The sequence below is a fragment of the Rutilus rutilus genome, assembly GCF_951802725.1.
Source record: "Rutilus rutilus genome assembly, chromosome: 2".
NCBI lineage: Eukaryota > Metazoa > Chordata > Actinopteri > Cypriniformes > Leuciscidae > Rutilus > Rutilus rutilus.
Genome location: NC_140210.1, coordinates 17,920,349 through 17,940,192, shown reverse-complemented (window position 1 = coordinate 17,940,192; position 19,844 = coordinate 17,920,349). Strand labels below are relative to the sequence as shown.

At 38.0% G+C, this 19,844-nt stretch overlaps 1 protein-coding gene across 1 annotated transcript in view; it reads right to left on the bottom strand.

Moving 5' to 3' along the window:
• The window catches only part of mtnr1aa (melatonin receptor 1A a), a 58,936-nt gene extending 39,538 nt beyond the window's left edge, over positions 1-19,398 (bottom strand). Inside the window, exon 1 of the mRNA XM_084396061.1 lies at positions 19,023-19,398. Within this exon, the coding sequence (XP_084252187.1) occupies positions 19,023-19,206 (184 nt within the window). The 5' untranslated portion in view covers positions 19,207-19,398. The remainder of the gene's footprint in view (positions 1-19,022) is intronic.
• Between the last annotated feature and the right edge of the window lie 446 nt (positions 19,399-19,844).

Below are 19,844 nucleotides of genomic sequence, written 5' to 3'. Positions count from 1 at the left end.
TGGGGCTAGACGGCTAAATTTGTCTCTTTCACCCGATTGCCGTTGAGAAATCTCAGATGTGATTGTAGATTTTGCAAGTTCAACATGGGTTTTAGGTCGAAAGTTGAATGACCGAGTACTTATGTCGTTTTGATTTCTTACAGGTTGAGTTGTTGTTGCCCATAACACGCTAGCATTCTGCTAATGACGTCAGCATTCTGACGTCATTGACATTTTGAAAGACTTTTTTAAAGCAAATAAGTGACTCTAAAAAATCTAACACCCAGCAATGTGTAATTTCTTTGCATCTCCTTTCGAATACAACATTCAAATTACTAGACAAAAAATTATATCCTGAGAAAAGTGGATTTTGAGGGGTATACCGCCATTGACCTCCATTCATTCTGCACTCGTCCTGTGAGCGCCCTCATATGAAATCAGAGTGGAACTGCAACCAGTTCAGAAGCCGGAAGTGTAGTGAGAGTGAAACTTCTCGCCATATTAGACATTCTCTGCTACTGCGCAGAAGCAGGTCCCAAATCTGCGCAAGATGTCAGCGCCATATTAGGACTTTGGTGGCTTCAGTTCTCACCAATGGAAGAGAATGAAGGGGTGTCATCCATCTTTTTTTAACAGTCAGACAGTGACAGAATGATAAAAAAGAACAACAGACAGACATAGGGCCAGACAGAATGATAAAAAGAACGACAGAGAGACAGACATAGTGACAGTATGATAAAAAAGACAGACAGAATGATAAAAAAGACAGAGAGACAGATAGACAGATATAAATAAACCATTTTTGAGGTCATTGTTTTCGGCCCAAATGAAAATTCTCAGTGTATAAGCCCTGATTTAGAGAGTCTATCGGCTTTTAAATCCCCAGGAGTGCGGAACTTAGGTGTTCTTGTTGACCAGCCTTTAAAATTTGACAAACACGTTTCATTCATAATCAGTTCCAGTTTCTACCAACTTCGTCTACTGTCTAAAATCAAAGGCTTTCTCACTCCAAAAAGTCTGGAAATGGCTGTTCTTGCATTTAGAACGTCTCGGCTAGATTACTGCAATTCCTTATATTGCGGTATATCAAGTTCTCAAATTGCTCGTCTTCAGTTAGTCCAAAAAGCTGCGGCCAGACTCATTCATAAGTTTCGCCAATATGATCTCTCCGATTCTCAAATCTCTTCACTGGCTGCCAGTTGGACAGAGAATAGATTTGAAAATTCTACTCTTTGTTTTTAAATCTCTACATAACCTAGCTCCTGCCTATCTCTCTGAACTTGTTCATCCTTACACTCCGTCCAGAAGCCCAAGATCCTACGACCAGGCTCTGCTGGTAGTCCTCGCGTTAGACTCAAGCGTAGAGGGGAGCGTGCATAATTAAGAAGGTATTATTTTCTTATTATTTATGGTTGTTCTGTAAAGCACTTTGGTCACTTTGGCTGTTGTAAATGTGCTATATGAATAAAGTGAACTTGAACTTGAATTTTTCTGAGATGTAATGGAAGCCTGCCAGTGATTTGCTGTATTATACTAGAGCCCATCTATTCCTGCAGCTTTGTCCCCAAAGCACATTACAAGGCAGCACAAGGCTCTAAGCACGTCACCCACTCTCATACATTTATTTCCCTGGTGTCTCCTTATCCCTCTTGCACGAACCTAGATGGATGAACACTGACACACACACACAAATTAATACACAAACACATGCAATTATGCATTTAAAAAAAAAACAATTTAGAACAATGGTTCTGTTAAATGCAACGCCTTCAAATGGAGAAAAGAACTGGGCCTTAGGCTAGATAACATAAGCTTTAATAATAATATTTTTCAGATAACATACCTTAAAATGATTTTTTTTTTTTTTTTTTTTTTTTAAGCATACACCTCAATACATTCTGTTAGATTAATGCAAGAAACAGAAACGTTTCAGGCTTGAACAAAAATATATCAGTATTGACCAATACTGAATCTTATATTGAACATGAAGGGAAATGGGTGATATCAGAAGTAGGCTCCGATCAGGATTTTTGCAGCCCGATACATACTGCCGATTTCTTATAATCATGAACGGCAGATACCGATTATACATGGTGATTGGTTTTACGCCATGTTTTGTACTGTTTTTTTAGGTATCTGCTTGCAGCAGATTATATTTCATATGTGCATTGTGCACATTATGTTTTTTTTATTTAATGAATGATGATGCTTCTATATATTGTTTTATGTTACTCTATGTGAACTCATAAATTGCCCCTTGGGGACAAATAACGTGTTTGAATTAAATTGAATCATTCAAGCATTATATAAGCTCTGTTGACGGTCACTCTTAACTCCTTTACCCTGAAGGCAGTTTTAATGATTTCACGTCTAAGTGGCATACTTTAAAGTAATTGCTTATAACGTAAAAAAAATAATACAAAATACAAAATAAATAAAACAAGGTTTCATCAAGTATAGGCTACATGGTCTCATTTGATAGAAAATAGATTTAGCATGTTTAGAGGTTCTTACAGTATATTACAACACTGCTAAGAAAACCCCAGACAAATTATGCAATTTAATGATTTATTTCATTATTATTGGTGCTTAACATGATGACAATTAGAAAGTATATATGACAGGTCATGAAATAACTGGTCAGGTCAACTGCATCTGGGACAAATTTGGAGTTGATATCTCAAACCAATCAAAAGTTATGACATTTGGAACTGTAGTAGCCTTTTTAATCAAAGTCTACAAACCTCTCCAAACAAGTTATCTGAGTGTTTTATTTAACATTAGAGCTACTTACATGTGAAACGCCACAAAGCCTAAAATATTTATAATTACATAGAATAAGTAACAAGTAATAAGGTCCTGGTTGATGAGTGATGATCTTCAAAGCGCGCTCCAGTCGTAAAACAGTGTCCGGTTGATTCTCTATCAGTTTTCAGATCTTCTAATGCAGTGGTTCCCAATTCCAGTCCTCGTGGCCCACTGCTCTGCACATTTTGTATGTCTCTCTTATCTGACACACTCAGTTCAGTTCATGGAGTCTCACCTAATGAGCTGATGATCTGGTTCAGGTGTGTCAAATAAGGGAGACATACAAAATGTGCAGAGCAGTGGGTCACGAGGACTGGAATTGGGAACCACTGTTCTAATGAATTGAACCAATTGCTTCGCAAAATGATTCACTGTTTCGAAGCGTTCAAAACACCACAAGCTGCACTCAGGCCAAACATGCATAATTACAGCTATTACAAACCAAATGCAAATGTTTCATTGAAAGTATAATCTATCAAACGCAATTAACTAATCATCTAATTCCATTAAATATTAAGAGTCTTTATAATATGTGATCTTATATCAATTTTCAGGGCTTGTTTTGTTTGTTCTATGGATGGCTCAGCTAAACAGGCCAAAAAGAGACTATCAATGACTATTATTCCTTTTAATTATACAAATGTCTCATTAAAACATCAACACATTTATAAAATGTGCATGATTCATGGGTTCACAGAGATCTCCCCCCAACAGTGAACTATTGAAATTTCAAAACAGTTCTATATATCGAAGCCTCGTTTACTGAAATCAGTGACTTCATAACAGTTTGATGCATGCTCTGAACAACTGATTCGAAACAAAAGATTCATTAAGGTTTCAAAGCTTCATGAAGCAATGTTTCGAAAGCGCCCATCTCTACTCCATCGGGTACTCACCATACCCGAGATCTAGTTTCATACTCGCTTTCAAATGATGTTGGAAAGCACTACGTCATGATAGCGATTCGATCAGATCCCCGATGTTCTATAGCTTTAGCCAAGCAGCATGTCATGTCACTCCGTGAGGATTTTCTCAAGATCAAGATGTGCAATTTACAATGGTTTACTAATGTTTAATTAAATTGTGATCGGTTCATGAGATCGGCCAAATTTAGTTACTACCGATTGAGTCATATAATGCGATTATTGGCCAATACCAACCTGCGGCCGATCGATCGGAGCATCCCTAATCAGAATACAGGTCGGTGATGAGAGGCATGTAGATAAAGAGAACAGGAATTATTCTCTCTGGCATTTCTCAGTATTGGGCCGTCTTTGTAAATGGGTCTGACAATGTGTCTCTGACCTATGACAGAAGCCATTCAAAAAATCATAGTATCTCATGGTCATGCGTCTCTATTATAGCAACTAGTGGAGGAAAGGGGAGGAAAAAGAGAAGGAGAAGAACTATGCAGAGAATAACATCATCCACAGTCTTTGAGATTCACAGGTAATGCAACAGCTACAGGAATATATGACCCATTTCTGACTTTCATTTTGGGCCACTCTCATTATACAGCCTGTGAAAAATAAGCTTCCTCTTTCACTCTCACTCCTTCTCTTTTTCATATACACAACCTCTTCCAAAATAACAAGAGCACTTGACTTCAAAATGAGACTTTTATGGGAAAAATAAACTTGGGAAATTATGGGAAAATAGAGCTATTGTCCTTTTAGTTCTTTGAATCTTTATTTGTCATCCCTTTCTCTACCTTTCATTCTCTCTCTCACTGTCAGTACAGCGTCAGCAGTCAATCCTACACATGAACATTGGTGCTGTACAGCATGTGCGATGCGTGCGAGATCCTGAGACAGGAAGAGATGGATAAATGATTGGATAAAGGGATAAGGAGTGTTTCCTCAGCACAGTCTGTTCGCAGAGTGGGTGGGATGGATGAGGGAGCCAAAGAGATTTGCACGTGCAGACATGGGGGTGTTTAATGTGTTTGGAAGCACTTATCCAATATGCTGTATATAGGAATAACAACTATGTACATTAATACCTCACTGAGAGGGGCTTTTGACCATGACGTTTATCTGACATTCACACGCAGTCAAATTAGATGAGGTGTGAGTGCTCTTCACAGATCAAGTGAACAAATATGCATGAGAGCGTTCCATCAGGTAGCATATTGAGATGGTAGTTGGTACTGCAAATTCTGAAAGACTAACATCAATACATTTTTGACAGTCTGGAAAAAATTATTCAGATAAAAATATCCTTAAATAGCATTTAAAATATAAAACTATAATTCAGGGGTTGTCAACTCTGGCCCTCGAGATCTACTTTCCTCCAGAGTTTAGCTTCAACCCTGATCAAACTCACCTGCCTTTAACTTTCTAGTAATCCTGAAGAACTTTATTAGCTTGTTCAGGTTGTGTTTGGAGCTAAGCTCTGGAGAAAAGTGGATCTCGATCTCGAGTTGAGAACCCCTGCTATAATTGGTAGATTTACATGTTAAAGGTGCATTTAATAGTTTGTTGCTAATTTAAAAAGTTTAACAATTTATTTCTCCATGTTTTCCATGTAATTTCAATAGATGAAAGTGCAGTAATCACTTTTTCTAAGTAATCAAATTTTGCAGGCAAAAAAGTCTGCAATAATGCAGCAAAGTGTGAAGCACAGCTTTCCAGCTTTCACTTTCAAACCAAGCAGCTTTCAACACGTTTACATTTACATTTACAACACGATACATTTACATGACCACCTTGAAACCGGGGCGAAAACTACATGGGGAAAGACCGTAACTTAACACCATTGTGGTAACAGTATATTTAAAGTACACAAAGAACAGTGATCTGCCTCCATCCAATCAACAACTGATCGATAGAATCAAATCCATTTTTTTTTTAAATAATACATTTCACTCTGATGTGCATCACAATACAGAAGAAAAGATGTCGCTTTGGTTCATCATGAGTTGTAAAGTCATTAGTCATGATATACTACCATTGTATTGATTTCCCACAATCACATATTCATTCAATTATCTGCATAAAAAAAAAAGTCATAAGGGCATAGAACTGCATAAGGTTGAATAAATGATGACTATTTTCATTTTAGGTGACCTATGCCTTTAAGATTTTTCGTTCTTCTGATAAGATAGCAGTAAAGTAAATAAAAGGCAGAGAATTAAATTCATGGCATAAAATTTTTTTTTACTGTTGAATCATGCAAAATAAGCCTTGAATATTATTAAACTACTTGCTTGTGTGATTGTGTTGATGAAAAACACTATTGGCAGAGCTCCTCTACAGGTACGTGTGTGTGCGCGTGTGCGTGTGCGTGTGTGCATACACATTAACTTCCTCCAACAGCAGGGGGCTCAAGACTGAGAGTGATGCACACAGACAAATATGTCACAAAGAATGAGTACACCCCAACCAAAATATGTCAGTGCAAAAGAACGAATGGGAGGGAGAAGGGGGTCACAAAGAGGTAAAACAGAGAAAGAGGCAGATAGAAACAGATGGAAGAGGTGGGGGAATGCAACCCAAAAGACTGAAAGAGGGGTCCTGAGGACAAGTAAACAAGTGTGCATCCAAGAAGCATCTCCGCACAAACACACCGGGTTATGCGTTCCGCGTGTTGTGCCTTTTAGAGAACATGTTTTGCGATGCCCACAGCAGGCATGAGTGATTTCAGTGCCTTTCATGTTGACTGCTTTTCGGGTCACTGACTCTAACCTCTAGCAGCAACACATGCGCACACACATAACTCCTTTCAGTCATCACACTACACTATTTCTGCTCTATACACATGTATATACACACAATTCTCAACACACTGCCAACCTATCCATTAGCACAAACCCACACGCTTGCCATGCTCACAAACTCACACGTACTGCTCTGTTAGCTCAACTCACACCACACCAGAGACACACACTTCATTTATTCATTTCATATGTAGCGGTAAGGAAGTTACCACTTAATCGCAGCAAGCAGAAAGCTTAAATCGCAGCAAGCTGCTAATTGCTCAAAAACAGCATTAATAAGATAACAGGAGAAATTATCACGCTGATCTTACCGATGTGGAGCAGACCGTTAAAAAACTGTATGGGTCAGAGAACCTGACTCTAAAGTTCTTTAATTAACTTTCACAAGTTGACATGCTCATTTAATCCTTGAAAGTGGTAAATACATTTGGCCATGAAATATGGGGTGCCTGGATAACAGAAAACATCTTTTGTGAAATAGAAATTTGAGATTTTTTTATCGGTTTTTAGCAGCAATGATTCGCAGTACTGAATTACATGTTGACTTTACACCATAACACCTAAATTACTTTTTAAAAACCCTTATTTTTATTTATTTACTGACAAATTGAATAGAAATTTCATTATTTCACACTTGAAATCAAATACTCGTATTTTTTTATTGAATATTGCAGTATTTATTATAAATGATTTATCCGTGCACAAATAACTTCTCCCTCCTGCAACATCTTTTCTCTAATGACGTATTTACTGGCGCAAGGGTGGGACAACCAGCCACTCACATCGCAGCAATAGCAAACAACATCTAGTCTCAGCTAGTGATCGACCGATATATCGGTATACCAGACCGATATTTGCGGGTTTTACGTGTATCGGCATCGGCATCGGCCGATACACGGCTGCTGCTTTATAGTTTTCCCGCCATTATTTACAGACAGGCGTCCGCAGGCAGCTCTGTGTTGCTGGAGACGCTGCAGTTCACCTGCAGCCCATACACTACCCTTCCTAGGGGGTAGCAGAGTGCTGGAAGCCTCTTCAAGACAACGGCCAGTTTTAAACTTTCAAAGCATCTTTTAACTGTTTGACTTAGCTGAAATATTGCCATACACTTTGAAAGTGGAAACACTTTGCTCTATTTGTGCGTGCAACTATAGCTAAGCAAGTTTGTGGGTCCAAATGGAAACTGCTTGTCATTGTATTTAGGGAGCTGCAAATAGCTAAGTTCGAGGCTATCCATATGCATACGGCAGCTGTTACGAACACTGGTCATAGGATTAAATAATGCCGACGTTGTTCCGTGATTCCGTGATATTTGTGGGAGTTTTATTCAGCGACCACCTGGCTGAGGTTTGGACGTGTGCTCATAAAAGAAGCGACGCGGTTGCGACACGCATGCGATGCAGCGCGCTCGTTTGTCCAGGCGCTCCTATGCCATGGTGAGATGAAAACATCTCAAGCGCACGCAGGTCATGTGACAAAAAACAACTGACCTTCATCGAAAGCTCGGCCGAACAGCTGATCATAGCTGGACAGGGCGGGTTTTTATTTCTCATCTCCATAAATATATGTAGTCGTAAAGGGCTAGAAATAAATTAATCCTTACTTCCTCGTCATCATGGAGAGCGCAGCTCATGGTTGCATAGCAACGACAGACGCCACGGGAGCGCAAGCGCTTGTAGAAAGGAGAAAGCGGCGCGGCCGTGCTTTCCACACGTTTTTAGACGCGATATGTGAACAGTCCCTAATTCATAATAAACTGAGAATCTATTTGGTTTAAAATCGTTTTTGTTTTGTTTAAAATGGAGGAAAAGCCATTTTCTTAGGAAAGCCATTTGCTCTACAAGAGATTAAGTTAAGTGCACTAAAATTTAAGCATTATATGACTAGGTTGTAAATAGTTGGTTACTTTTAAAATTAAGTATAGCACAGTTTGCACTTTATTATGCTGCTTGCTTGTTGCTACTGTGTGCAATAGTGTAATTATTTTATTTATGCTTAAATATTTATTTGCAGTATTTTCAGCACTGAACTTTTTTTTTTACTTGTTCTACCTCACATGTTTTTAATATTTGTCAAATACTGTTTTTTTAAGTTCAATAAATATTCCTTTTTTAAATTGAGACTTGTAACATTTGTTATCATCATTGTGTCATTTTTATGATGTAAATTGAGTGAGCAAAAGCAGTATCGGCTCCAAATATCGGCCCAAGAAAATCGGCAGCCCGTATCGGTCATCAGCTAAGGCTGATAAAAAAAAAAAAAATCGGTGTCGGCATCGGCACTAAAAAATCCATATCGGTCGATCCCTAGTCTCAGCCTCAGACGGACCGTTGGCTGAATGTTTGATGCATATGGCTCACTTTTCTGGAAACACTTCAGGAGTTTCGAAGTCGCGATCTGATTGGTTGAATTCTACAGGATGTCCGGGAGACGTGTGTGTCGCGTTCTTTATCGGTCCGCCTGGAAACAAATGCCGTGACGCCAAAACCCCCCGTGGAAGAAGAAAACCATTGTGTTTACAACTGTGACAATGAGCGCTCACCAGGATCAACTAAACGCTGGATTTTCAAAAGTATGTGAAGTTCGTGGCTCCATTGTTGCAGTTAACTTCCACAACGTCCTTGAATGAATCATTTATTAGATGCACGCCTGTCTGTTATCGTAGGAACATCGACATTATATTGTCACACCCCTAAACATGACGCAGAACAAAACGAACTGTGATTGGTTGTGTTACACGTCAGTCAAACGTCCTCTTGGGCGGTCCTTAGCAAAGAAAAGCTGCGATAGAGTCCAGAGCGTCAGTTTGAAGGTCTGGCCATGTAAGACTAACAACAATACAATAAATTCCAGACAAACAAAATCAAATCCCGCCCTTAATTTTTTTTTCTTATTGGAGAAGCTGTTTTCCAGGACATTCATCACAATGGGGAAGCAAAGACTATCACAACTTACGTTTCATGCGGACTTTAAACTCCACCTAAGCCTACGCTCTACAAGCCAGCAAAACACAACAACTGGATTGTTCCCATTATATAATCAACAAAGCTGTAGACTTATACACTGCAAGCAATGTGGGATGTATAAAAGAGCAGTCATTGCAGACGTACTATGTTAAGGAAACAAACAGTTGTCCAGTATAGATATAGAAGTTTTTTTTTTTTTTTTTTTTTTTTATTCCAAATTAATTCCTTAATATCGGGTCTACCGATAAATGGCAGTACTTGTTGAGCATCTATAAAGAATAGCGCAGATCAAGTTTTGTTTGGTTAATCATTCAGCTTTTTGAATAACAGCAATTCAGAAGTGAGAAGTGTGTAGCTTAAGAATTAGACAGACCAAAACAAATATGAACAAATTTGACAGTTTAGATAATAAAACAACTTAATAAATATTATTAATAAAACAACTTGCATAAATATAAATAATACCAGTAAAATATTATTAGTGACCTATTCATAATGCATATTGTGTTTTATTGATAATAATCTTTTCTATAATGTCTAATGACTACTTAGTATATGGATTGCTTTTTGACACAATAATAACCGTTTAATCCAAATCTACTGTTCTGGAAGAGAGATCACACAAGTCAGCTGTCGGTGAGAAAAGTAATGCAAAATTAATTAACTACTTTCCATAAAAAGCAACAATGTAACATAAATAATTACATATTTGGGAGTAAAATAATAAATGTAACATGACTTTTGAAACAAATGTTCTCCTACACATGCTTTGTGAAAAACTTGTGATCTTTATTGGAAGCGCTGCTCCAGGTATTGTGTGTTTGTGTGTGTATTCATCTATGTGTGCGAGACCGAGCACCTGAGCTCTACAGGGGGTTATAGATGCAGCCGTGTATACAAACACTAACACTTGAGCACAGCAGGACGTGACAGAACCGAGACACACATCACCAACTTCCTGGAATTTACCAGCCTGTCAGCTTATTATCGCTAACAATGGTGGAAAAGGGCCTGTAAGCACAGGAAAAAATAATGAAAAAACATGTTACCAAAAAACAGACAAATCAGCAGTGATATGATGGCATTTCAGCACATGGATGTGATTATGATTCCCTCTATGATGTTCATCATGCTGCTAATTAGTAAATGTATGCATGCTAAGGAAAACCGCATGTAAAAGATGACGATATTACAAGTAATAAAGCAAGATCTGCATTTTTTGCATTCAATTAAGTAAAACTTAAATTGTTAACAATTTGTTCAAATTGTTAAATTGTAAAAAAAAAATAAAATTGAAAGATTAAATGTGCAAGATCTATCTAGGAAAGCAATAAATGTTTCACAAAGAACAATCAGTCTGTCCACTCCATCCATCTTTTCTAGAAGTGGATAAAAAATTCAGCTGAACTGAGGTGACTTGAGTTTTCTCTTAAAGGGGTGGTAAAACACAATTTCACTTTTCTAAGTTTAGTTAGTGTGTAATGTTGCTGTTTGAGCATAAACAACATATGCAAATTTAAAGAAATCAATTTCTAAGAACTACAGAAAACGGCCGGTAGGGACTACACGACATTCCTGCGGGCTTGCTGACATCACTAAGCCCAATATTTACTGTACATAAACCCCTCCTCCGATGAAGGATTCGCAAAACGGCTAGTCCTGAAAGATCGAGCAGTTCCAACTTTAAAAACAGAAGCTGTTGTTTACGAGCCACAACCTGTAAGTATGATTTTTTTTCGTTGATGTGTTTTCCTGTAATAGTTTGTATTGTTAATTGTACGTTGTAGCAAGGAAGTAAACGAAGGACAACGCTGTTTGGCTCCACAAACCAGTTTGTTAAATGCTAATTCATACTTATCCGACAAACACATACAAACTTCTGTTTAATATCACCAGCGCAGCGAACTTGGAATGTTCGTGGTTGTTGTCGTTTATGTGATCAGTGTAAATTATTCTTTGATTATAGCTTTTATGTATTGTTTATCTACAGGCATGCTAAACATGGTTTTGTGTTTGATTTGGCTACTGTTGTGAAGCCAATGTTTAGTGTTCGTATTGGGTTAATAGTTCTGGCGACAGATATTTAGCTACAATCGTTCTAAATATACAAAAGTAACAGTGTCATATAGCGATCTGCAGTCTTAAAAAACATACCTTTCTGAAACGTCCTTTAACAGCCGTTCTTGAACAGGTTCTGCTCGATCCTCTCCACTAACATTCTCTGGGTCTGATTCGGGCTCAAATTGGTATGGCAATATTGACGCCGTTGTTTACTGAAGCACAAACTACCGGTAAGGGTAAGGGGCGTGAAGTTTCCGAACAACGTGCACTTGGCGGTTAGCGAATCACAACACACTGGGCCAGCTAACCAATCTGAGCCCATTGCGTATTTTTGAGGGGGGGGGGCTTCATAGAACCCGGAAATCATCCGACCGTTTTTACAAGGAGGAACAGAGCAGTGTAGAATAATGGTTAAATATGTGAAAAATAATGCGAATTTTTTAAAACGAAGCATTAACACATGTTACAGTGCACCCCACAAACACAATCAAGCCTTCGAAAAAAGGGTTTTTTACCACCCCTTTAAACGCTTAAAGCCACAATATGTAATTTTTTTCGCCGCTAGGGGTCACTAACCTCTTACAATAACAAAGGCGTAGGTTGATGAACATTGAATAAGCGGAATCATGGAACTTGTCGTCATGCCGATGGATCTTAATATGTTTATGGATGAATTAATACATTGATGTTTTTTAACATGACTGTGGTATGAAGCAGGGCGCGATTGCTAATAAGAGACAGATATCAGCGTCACACGCGAGTCCCGTGGATTTAAAGGAATGAGGACATTTAATTCAAACGAAATACACGCAAGTGCTGAATTACTACTCATTTGATTCCGTTTATTTGACGAATTAAACTTTTGAGGTAACGCAGCACTGTTTCACTTGGTCTACTCTACACTATCACACTAAACTGCATTTGAAACTAAACTTTTGCCGTATCTGGTCGGCAAAACTACAAACACATCTTCCTTTTTTAAGAATGACTTCAGTGCTGTTCTTTGTTCTTTTCTCAAAGAAAAGCTTAAATCCAAGTCCTCCAGAGTCGCGGCCAAAGCCGATTCGAAAGACCGCTGTTCACCAGCAGCAGCAGCCATTCTTTGTTTTCAAGTAGCAGGGAATTCACGCGGAACCATCACAACTCGTCGTCATTATGTTAAGCCCGTCCGCCGACTCTATACACGATGTGATTGGCCTGACTAGAGTTTGGTTTTTCCAGCTCGAAAGCCAACGGAGAGTTGCTAGACCACCCTGGCTGCAAAATAAAATTTGCTGCCGCTAGGGTGCGTCTAGATTTCTAGGCTACACATGCAAGGGCGGCGTCCCTGTCAAGTCGTGACCCGTGAAGCTCTGTCAAGTCGAAGTTTGCCGCGAAACTCTCGGCATCTCGAAAACGCCATGCCAATATTGATCCTCGTTTTATTTCTCCTTTTGTCCCAAAGTCTGCTTGCCATGGTCCATAATGTTTGAACGAAACAACAACAGCGTGAGCGTGCTGCTAGACGTAACGCAGTTGTCCACGTCTGTCGCCATGGTTACTATGGCAGTACAAGCGGAAACCAGAGATAATGCAGATATTACGCCATTGACAGGCGACAAGTGAACAGGGACGGGCACTATTTAAAATTTTGAATTTCTCTGAATTTACAAATTCTTGGAAACATTTAGGATAATGTAAGCACACAATGGAAAGAAATATATAAAACTGTGCAAGTGGTTTTTGGATATTTTGATACAAAATTCTTACATATTGTACCTTTAAAGTTCAAATATGGTTAGTAGGGCACACATGAGAAAAGAACAGAAAGTTTTACCAAAATGTGCAGAGGGGTCAGACTCATGGGAACACAAACTGAGAGGATGTTTCTGTGCACTCTTACTTTAACTCTCCCTTGAAACACGTTATACGCCTGTAAAAGCTTAACGAGTCAAGATGGGACAGTTACCTTGTTCAGCTTTACGGCCTAATGGATACACATTAGCTCTGATTCCTAGAATCCATGTTATTGAATGTGGATTTTAATACCAACTGACAGACTGATACAGTGGCCCTAAAAAATATTTAGAAAATACTAAGGTTTAGACAAGTCAGCTCACTTAAAAATGCATGGCACTGCTTTAGATCTAGGGTTTTTTAAACGTTTTAATTGCAATAAGAACCCCCATCATGAAGGGACCCCCGCTGTACATTTATTAAAAAAATGTGAGATGTTATAGACAACAAATTGTTTCCTACATAAAATAATTGGTTTTATACTGTCATTGTCCTAAAGCATAAAAGAAAAGGAATATATGTATAAAGTTATGTGAACTTGTCAATTCCACATAATTTTTTAATTATGGATGAATTTTATTTACTTAATTAAGGCAATGGGTTTCCTCAATTTTTTTATTTATTTAAGTCAACTGAACACTTACAGTACAGTGTTTCAAATCAAAACATTTCCTTCCTCATTAATTGTGGTCCAAAAACTTTTGAGGACCAGTACAAACACGTATAGTAACCAAGCAATAATACCTAGCGTACTTCTTTCCATGTAGAGTGTAAAAACCTCTTTCAATTCTCAAATCCCCCAGGTTGTCTTTGTGAAGCCAGTCCCAAACATCTCTCCACTGGACAGAGCTTAAAGTCGCAATGAAACGGAAGTAGGCTACTGTTGGGGTCTTCAAACTCAGTAGCACACGACCAGTTGTGACCTACCAAGTGTAAATCCATTTCAATCCACTGAGAACTATAAACACTACATCTGTGAATGAATTCCTTTAAGACTTTGGAAAGTCTTCAGAAAGGATATCATTGGGATCATCTGCACTAATTCCTTTTATTAGAGATGGCAAACTCTTCCCACGATTCACTTACAGTACAGTAAAGGCCTCATCACTCCCCACCCGCACATCAAAATAATACAATAATAAACAACCACAGCAAAATAAACAGCAACAGTGAAGTGAATGAATCAATGTTGTGTTTGCATAAACCCAAGCCACAAAATAGCAAAGAGCATAAAACGGAAGGGAAAACAGGAGTCAGCCAATACAAACAGAGAATAATTTGTGACCAGAGGGAAAACACCTCAAGCAGAAATGAAGCTTACAGCTGCTAGTGCATTTATCCAATCTACAAAAAAAAAAGAAAAAAAAAAAATAATAATAATAATATATATGAAGACCTCTAAAAGCCTCTAAAAGCCACCTGTCAAAAATGAGATAATAAAATTGAGTGAATGCTCTCCGTACATAGTATACATCAAATACTTTCACTTCAAACTCACTAAATCCCAGCCTCAGACCATTCAGAAATGTCGGTACTTAGGTAGAAACCTGTACATAGGAGTCTGATAAAAATGTTAATATTAAAGAAAAACGTTAGACGGACTTATAGGCTTTTGCAGCTGAAGTCTTCATCCATTAAGTGATTTCCGAAAGTGATTTTTTTTTTTTTTATGAAATAATAACTTTTATTCAATAAGGAATTGATCGAGTGGAAGTAAAGGCACTTAACAACAACAAACAAAAAACTATTTCAAATAAATGCTGTTCTTTTCAACTTTCTAATTACCAAAGTATCCTCAAAAAATGTCACGGTTTCCACAAAAATATTAACTATAATAACAAATGTTCCTTTAGCAGAAAATCGACATATTAGAATGATTTCTGAAGGGTGGTGTGACACTGAAGACTGGAGTAATGGCTGCTGAAAATTCAGCTTTGCCATAACAGGAATAAATAATATTTTAAAAAACATTAATATGAATATAATAATATTTTACAATATTACAGTTTTTACTGTATTTTTGATTTTTTTTAAAACAGTCTTGGTGAGCATGAGACTTCTTTCAAAAACATTAAAAAAATCTTACTGACCCCAAATACCATGCCGCATATTATGTAGTATATGACAAATTACCAAAAAAAAAACAAAATTAATAATAATAATTTCTTTGCTTTCATTAGATTAAGAACACTGAAACTGTTGTAAAAACCCCATCCAGCTACTACCACACTCCATGTCTTCACTGCACACAACTCTCTTCACCCAACAGAAGTAAAAGTGTGCTTGTGAATAGCAGCACCAATTGTGCAAATACTATAAAAACCACTCAAGTTGTAAAGCTGAGCTGTGTGCTAAAGCCTGTGGGTTGCATACAGTAAGAGCTCTCCATGACTACACACACCACTCACATCCTCCTCTGACCTAAAAACAAGGCTCCGATTGCCCGCTACACGTACAATGATTTGAGAGAGAGACATCCCAGATTATGGGTGAGCACTGCAATCACACAGGCAGCGGCACAGCACTCCTCCCCCATCACACACTGTCACCAGAGGACAGCCATTTGTCCAGGCTGCTTCGATCATTCTGAATTTCAAACAGGGACTTTATGGTAATTGTTCGTCTTATGTGTGTTTTCTGTGCATTTATTCAGATGTGAAGCGAGCACAGCAGGTGCAGAGTGGCCAGGGGGGGTCCATAGTAAGTGTTCTCCATGTTTTATCCTGCTCTGCTAGGTTTGCCTCCGGGCTGTGGATGTGACACCATCATAAAAGTAGCACTGACTGAAAACAGGTGAGGGAAGAGACATTTTTAAACGTGCTGATTGTGTGATTAATCAGCAAAAAAAAAAAAGCAAAAAAAAAGTGTCCTTTTAAAAGGTATAAAAACTGACATAAGCTCTATTTGACAAATTACATTATTTTTCCAAGGATACTGACTGTTCAAGACAAGTACTCATCAGTTTAAGATTTGCACCTAAATCTAAGCTTTACATGTTAATGCATGTGTGTGTGGTCCTGGTAAACCATATGGGGACATGCCCGTGTGGAAAACAGCTTAAATATCATACTAAGTGATGGGGTTTTTTTTGAAAATGTAAAAATGCTAAAAAGTTTTCTGTGACGGGTAGGTTAAGGGGTAGGGGTAGGGTTAGAGGATAGAATATACAATTTGTACAGTATAAAAAAAAATCCTTATGGACAATCCCCGTAAAGCATGAAACCCCAACAATAATGTCAATTTATTTAATTGAAAATTGAAAAGTCAGAGTAAGGTACATTTACACTGCATGTAAAATGATTAATATTTTATAAAACACTTAAATTAATTATTTTTTGATTAATTAGCCGTATTAATAGTTGATAAAAATGGATGAATTTGGATTAAAGACATTTTACAGCATTCATATGGACTATATTGCGTAAGCACGTGTAGGCTATATTTGATTCGTTTGATTCTTGAGGATTAGAAATGAAATAGGGGATTATAATTGTTACAAAATGAATGAAAGTATGAATCACATGTCACGCTGGTTAAGTACAGACACACATGCTGCAGTGCAATCTCTGTGATAGCGTTGGTCAGCGCAAAGGCGCACGGGAACTGACAGTGTGGAGCGCGTGAACTCGACACTGAAACACCCCCCACTGGCACGCGAGCACAACATAGCCTACTTGTGAGCGCGGATATCCGTCGAGTTTTTTCCATATACTTCTCTAACGTCACAAATATCCGCGCTCCTAACACACATTTAATGAGCGCCTTGGTGAAAAAAAGAAAGAAAAAAAATATTTCCACAATGTGGGTCAAAGCTTAATTAAATTGAGTCCGATGTTATTCTAACGACTCGAGTCTGTATGAGTCACGTTTCCCAGCACTTATCTGCTGATATTACGATTTTGGACAGGTCTCTGTCCGTGTGTTATTTTCCCACTCTATGATTGACATGCCAAGAAATACAATCCCATGGCACTTCATACTGATGTGGTTAGATGAATGCCAAAACAAACTGCCATATATCCGGCTCAGCATGTCAATCAAATCCAACGAACGAGTTCATTTTCCCTAATAGAGCCAAAAAGCCTCTCTTTAGGTTCAGTTCAGCGTTTAACACTCGGATAGGCTACGTGCCAGACAGATAACACAGCAAAAGAGAGGGAAGACCCGAAGCACAACTGCTGACAGATACACAGATATGGAGTCCCTAAAATAATTCATTTAACCCGTTCAGACCTGGATAAAATAAATAAATAAATAAATAATAAAGTTAAATATTTGTAACAGTTATTCTAATGTCCATTATAATGGAAATTGGTTCTGAACAGTAGTAGCAACTTACAGATATATCTGTATATATGTATTTTTTTCTAAATAATGTACAAGTATAATTATAATTATATTTGTACAATATTTAGAAAAAAATACATTAACAATCATTGTAGTGTTTTTTTTTTTTTATCACTGAATTAAAAAACAAACAAATATTAAACAGTCTGGTATTCAATTAGCCTACTTGTTCTGAATGGTAAAAGGTCATCAAAAACAAAATAAAAATCTGCAGCAATTATGTTGACAAGTATACACTTAATGAAGGGAGAATGATGATGGCCCTCGGATTGGCTTCTGTGGGGTTCAAACCTGCAACCTTTCACTGACCAGCTATAGTTTTTTTTTTATTTATCACAGTGCCATGCCACCTCCAACTTTGGCATCTAACAAAAGAAAAATACTTTAGAAGTTTCGACTAAGCATGAAGAAGAATTGATAAAATGGCCTGTTTCTGTTACAAAATAAAATAGGCCTATATAATAACTTTATATAAGACATGGTCTGAAAGGCACTCAGATTTGATGAAGACTTAACAAAATGTGTAGTAGGATTATTACTGAAATCCCATCAAGCTGTATTGCAATAGCACACAGTACACATCTTTTGTTTACATTGAGACCACTGTCCATTAATCGAGATCTCAATCTATGATGATATATTATGACTAGCCTTACTAATGCCACATCCATGCTTTGATGCATTATTTGATGGGAGAATTCATCCAAAAACATAACGTCCACTGGAATGGACACTGAATGGGTTGAAGCATCTCTAGAGTTACTGCCTTATATTTGATGTACTCGACCAAACATGCATTAGGGTCCATATTCAATTTAATACATTGTTAACATAGTGTGTTTACAAGTTGCTCAATAATTAAATATTAAGCACATGTCGCACATTTGTATGACTCTATAATCACATTGTAAGATGAACACTGGAATGTAGCCTAGTGCGAAATCAACCAAAACATAACGTTTTATTGGCTAAACATTGTCTAGGTGTGAGCACTGGTATTCCTTTTCGACATGATGGCACGTTTGCTAACAGCCATGCGTAAAAACACGCACACATTTGTAGTTTGAAGTACAATTTAGTTGTTTTTGAAACAAAATCTTAAGTATATCAGCGAGCGTTAAGGGCAAACACTAAATGTAGGCTACATATCTCGGAATAAAACCGGCGAGTTGATTTGATGGAAAGAAGTGCGCGCATATCAGAGATGAGTGCGCGCTCATCTTTCTGAATCCTGCCCGTCAGTGGTGTATCCTCTTCTGTCTCCATGATTCGAAACAGCACTTTTAAGTAGTTCAGTTGAAATAAATGTGACAAGCGTGTCAAACGTGAATGTAGGCTACCTGTGCTGGCTCGCGCGCGCAACTCACCTGCGTTCCTTAGTTTCTTGTTTCTGTAGACGGAGAAAATCACCAGCAGGTTTCCTAAAATATCCACCACTATAGTGAATATGAGGAAACACCCGAGAGTAGTAGTGACCCAGGGTGGCCGGTGAAGTGCTTGCTCGCTAGGGTCCAGTGCAGAGCTGTTCAGAGAACTCCCATTTATAAACATTGTATATATTCATGAAACTTTTCTCAATCAACAAAATAAACCGTGCCGTTCAGGCGGCGCGCGTCTCTCCGGTGGGATCTCATCTCTTCGTGGGGTTGTGCGCCCCGGACAACTTTCCTCGGTTCTCTCGTCGGGGCTTCCGTGTGTCGGGGTCTGCACTTTTATGGCTATGTGTGCACCCATCACAATGTTGGTACATGACATCCACGGGCAACTTCAAAGCTCCAGTGAACATGTGATTAACTGCAGAGTTGTGTGTGTTGCCACCCTGTGGTCGTCAACGGTAATGTTGCTTCATTCACCCATTTCATCTATAATGAGCCCTCTTTCATCCCCTGATGGCCTGATTCATTATTATTTATTCGCATTAAAAGAAGCTTTATTCCGTTTTTCATTCAGAAAAATGTAGTGTATTCGTGATGGAGACTCCCAGGCAACTCTCTTAATATAATAATAATAATAATAATATTCACACCTGTTTTACAAATAATAATATATAAAACAATAAAATTATAATTATACAATAGTTAGTTTCGGTCCTCTAATAATTTGATTGCCCAAGCAGCGTAATTTTACAAAAATTTGTTCTTCTAATCCTCTCATTTGCAGGCACGTGCAGAGGGGGGGGGGGGGGCGTT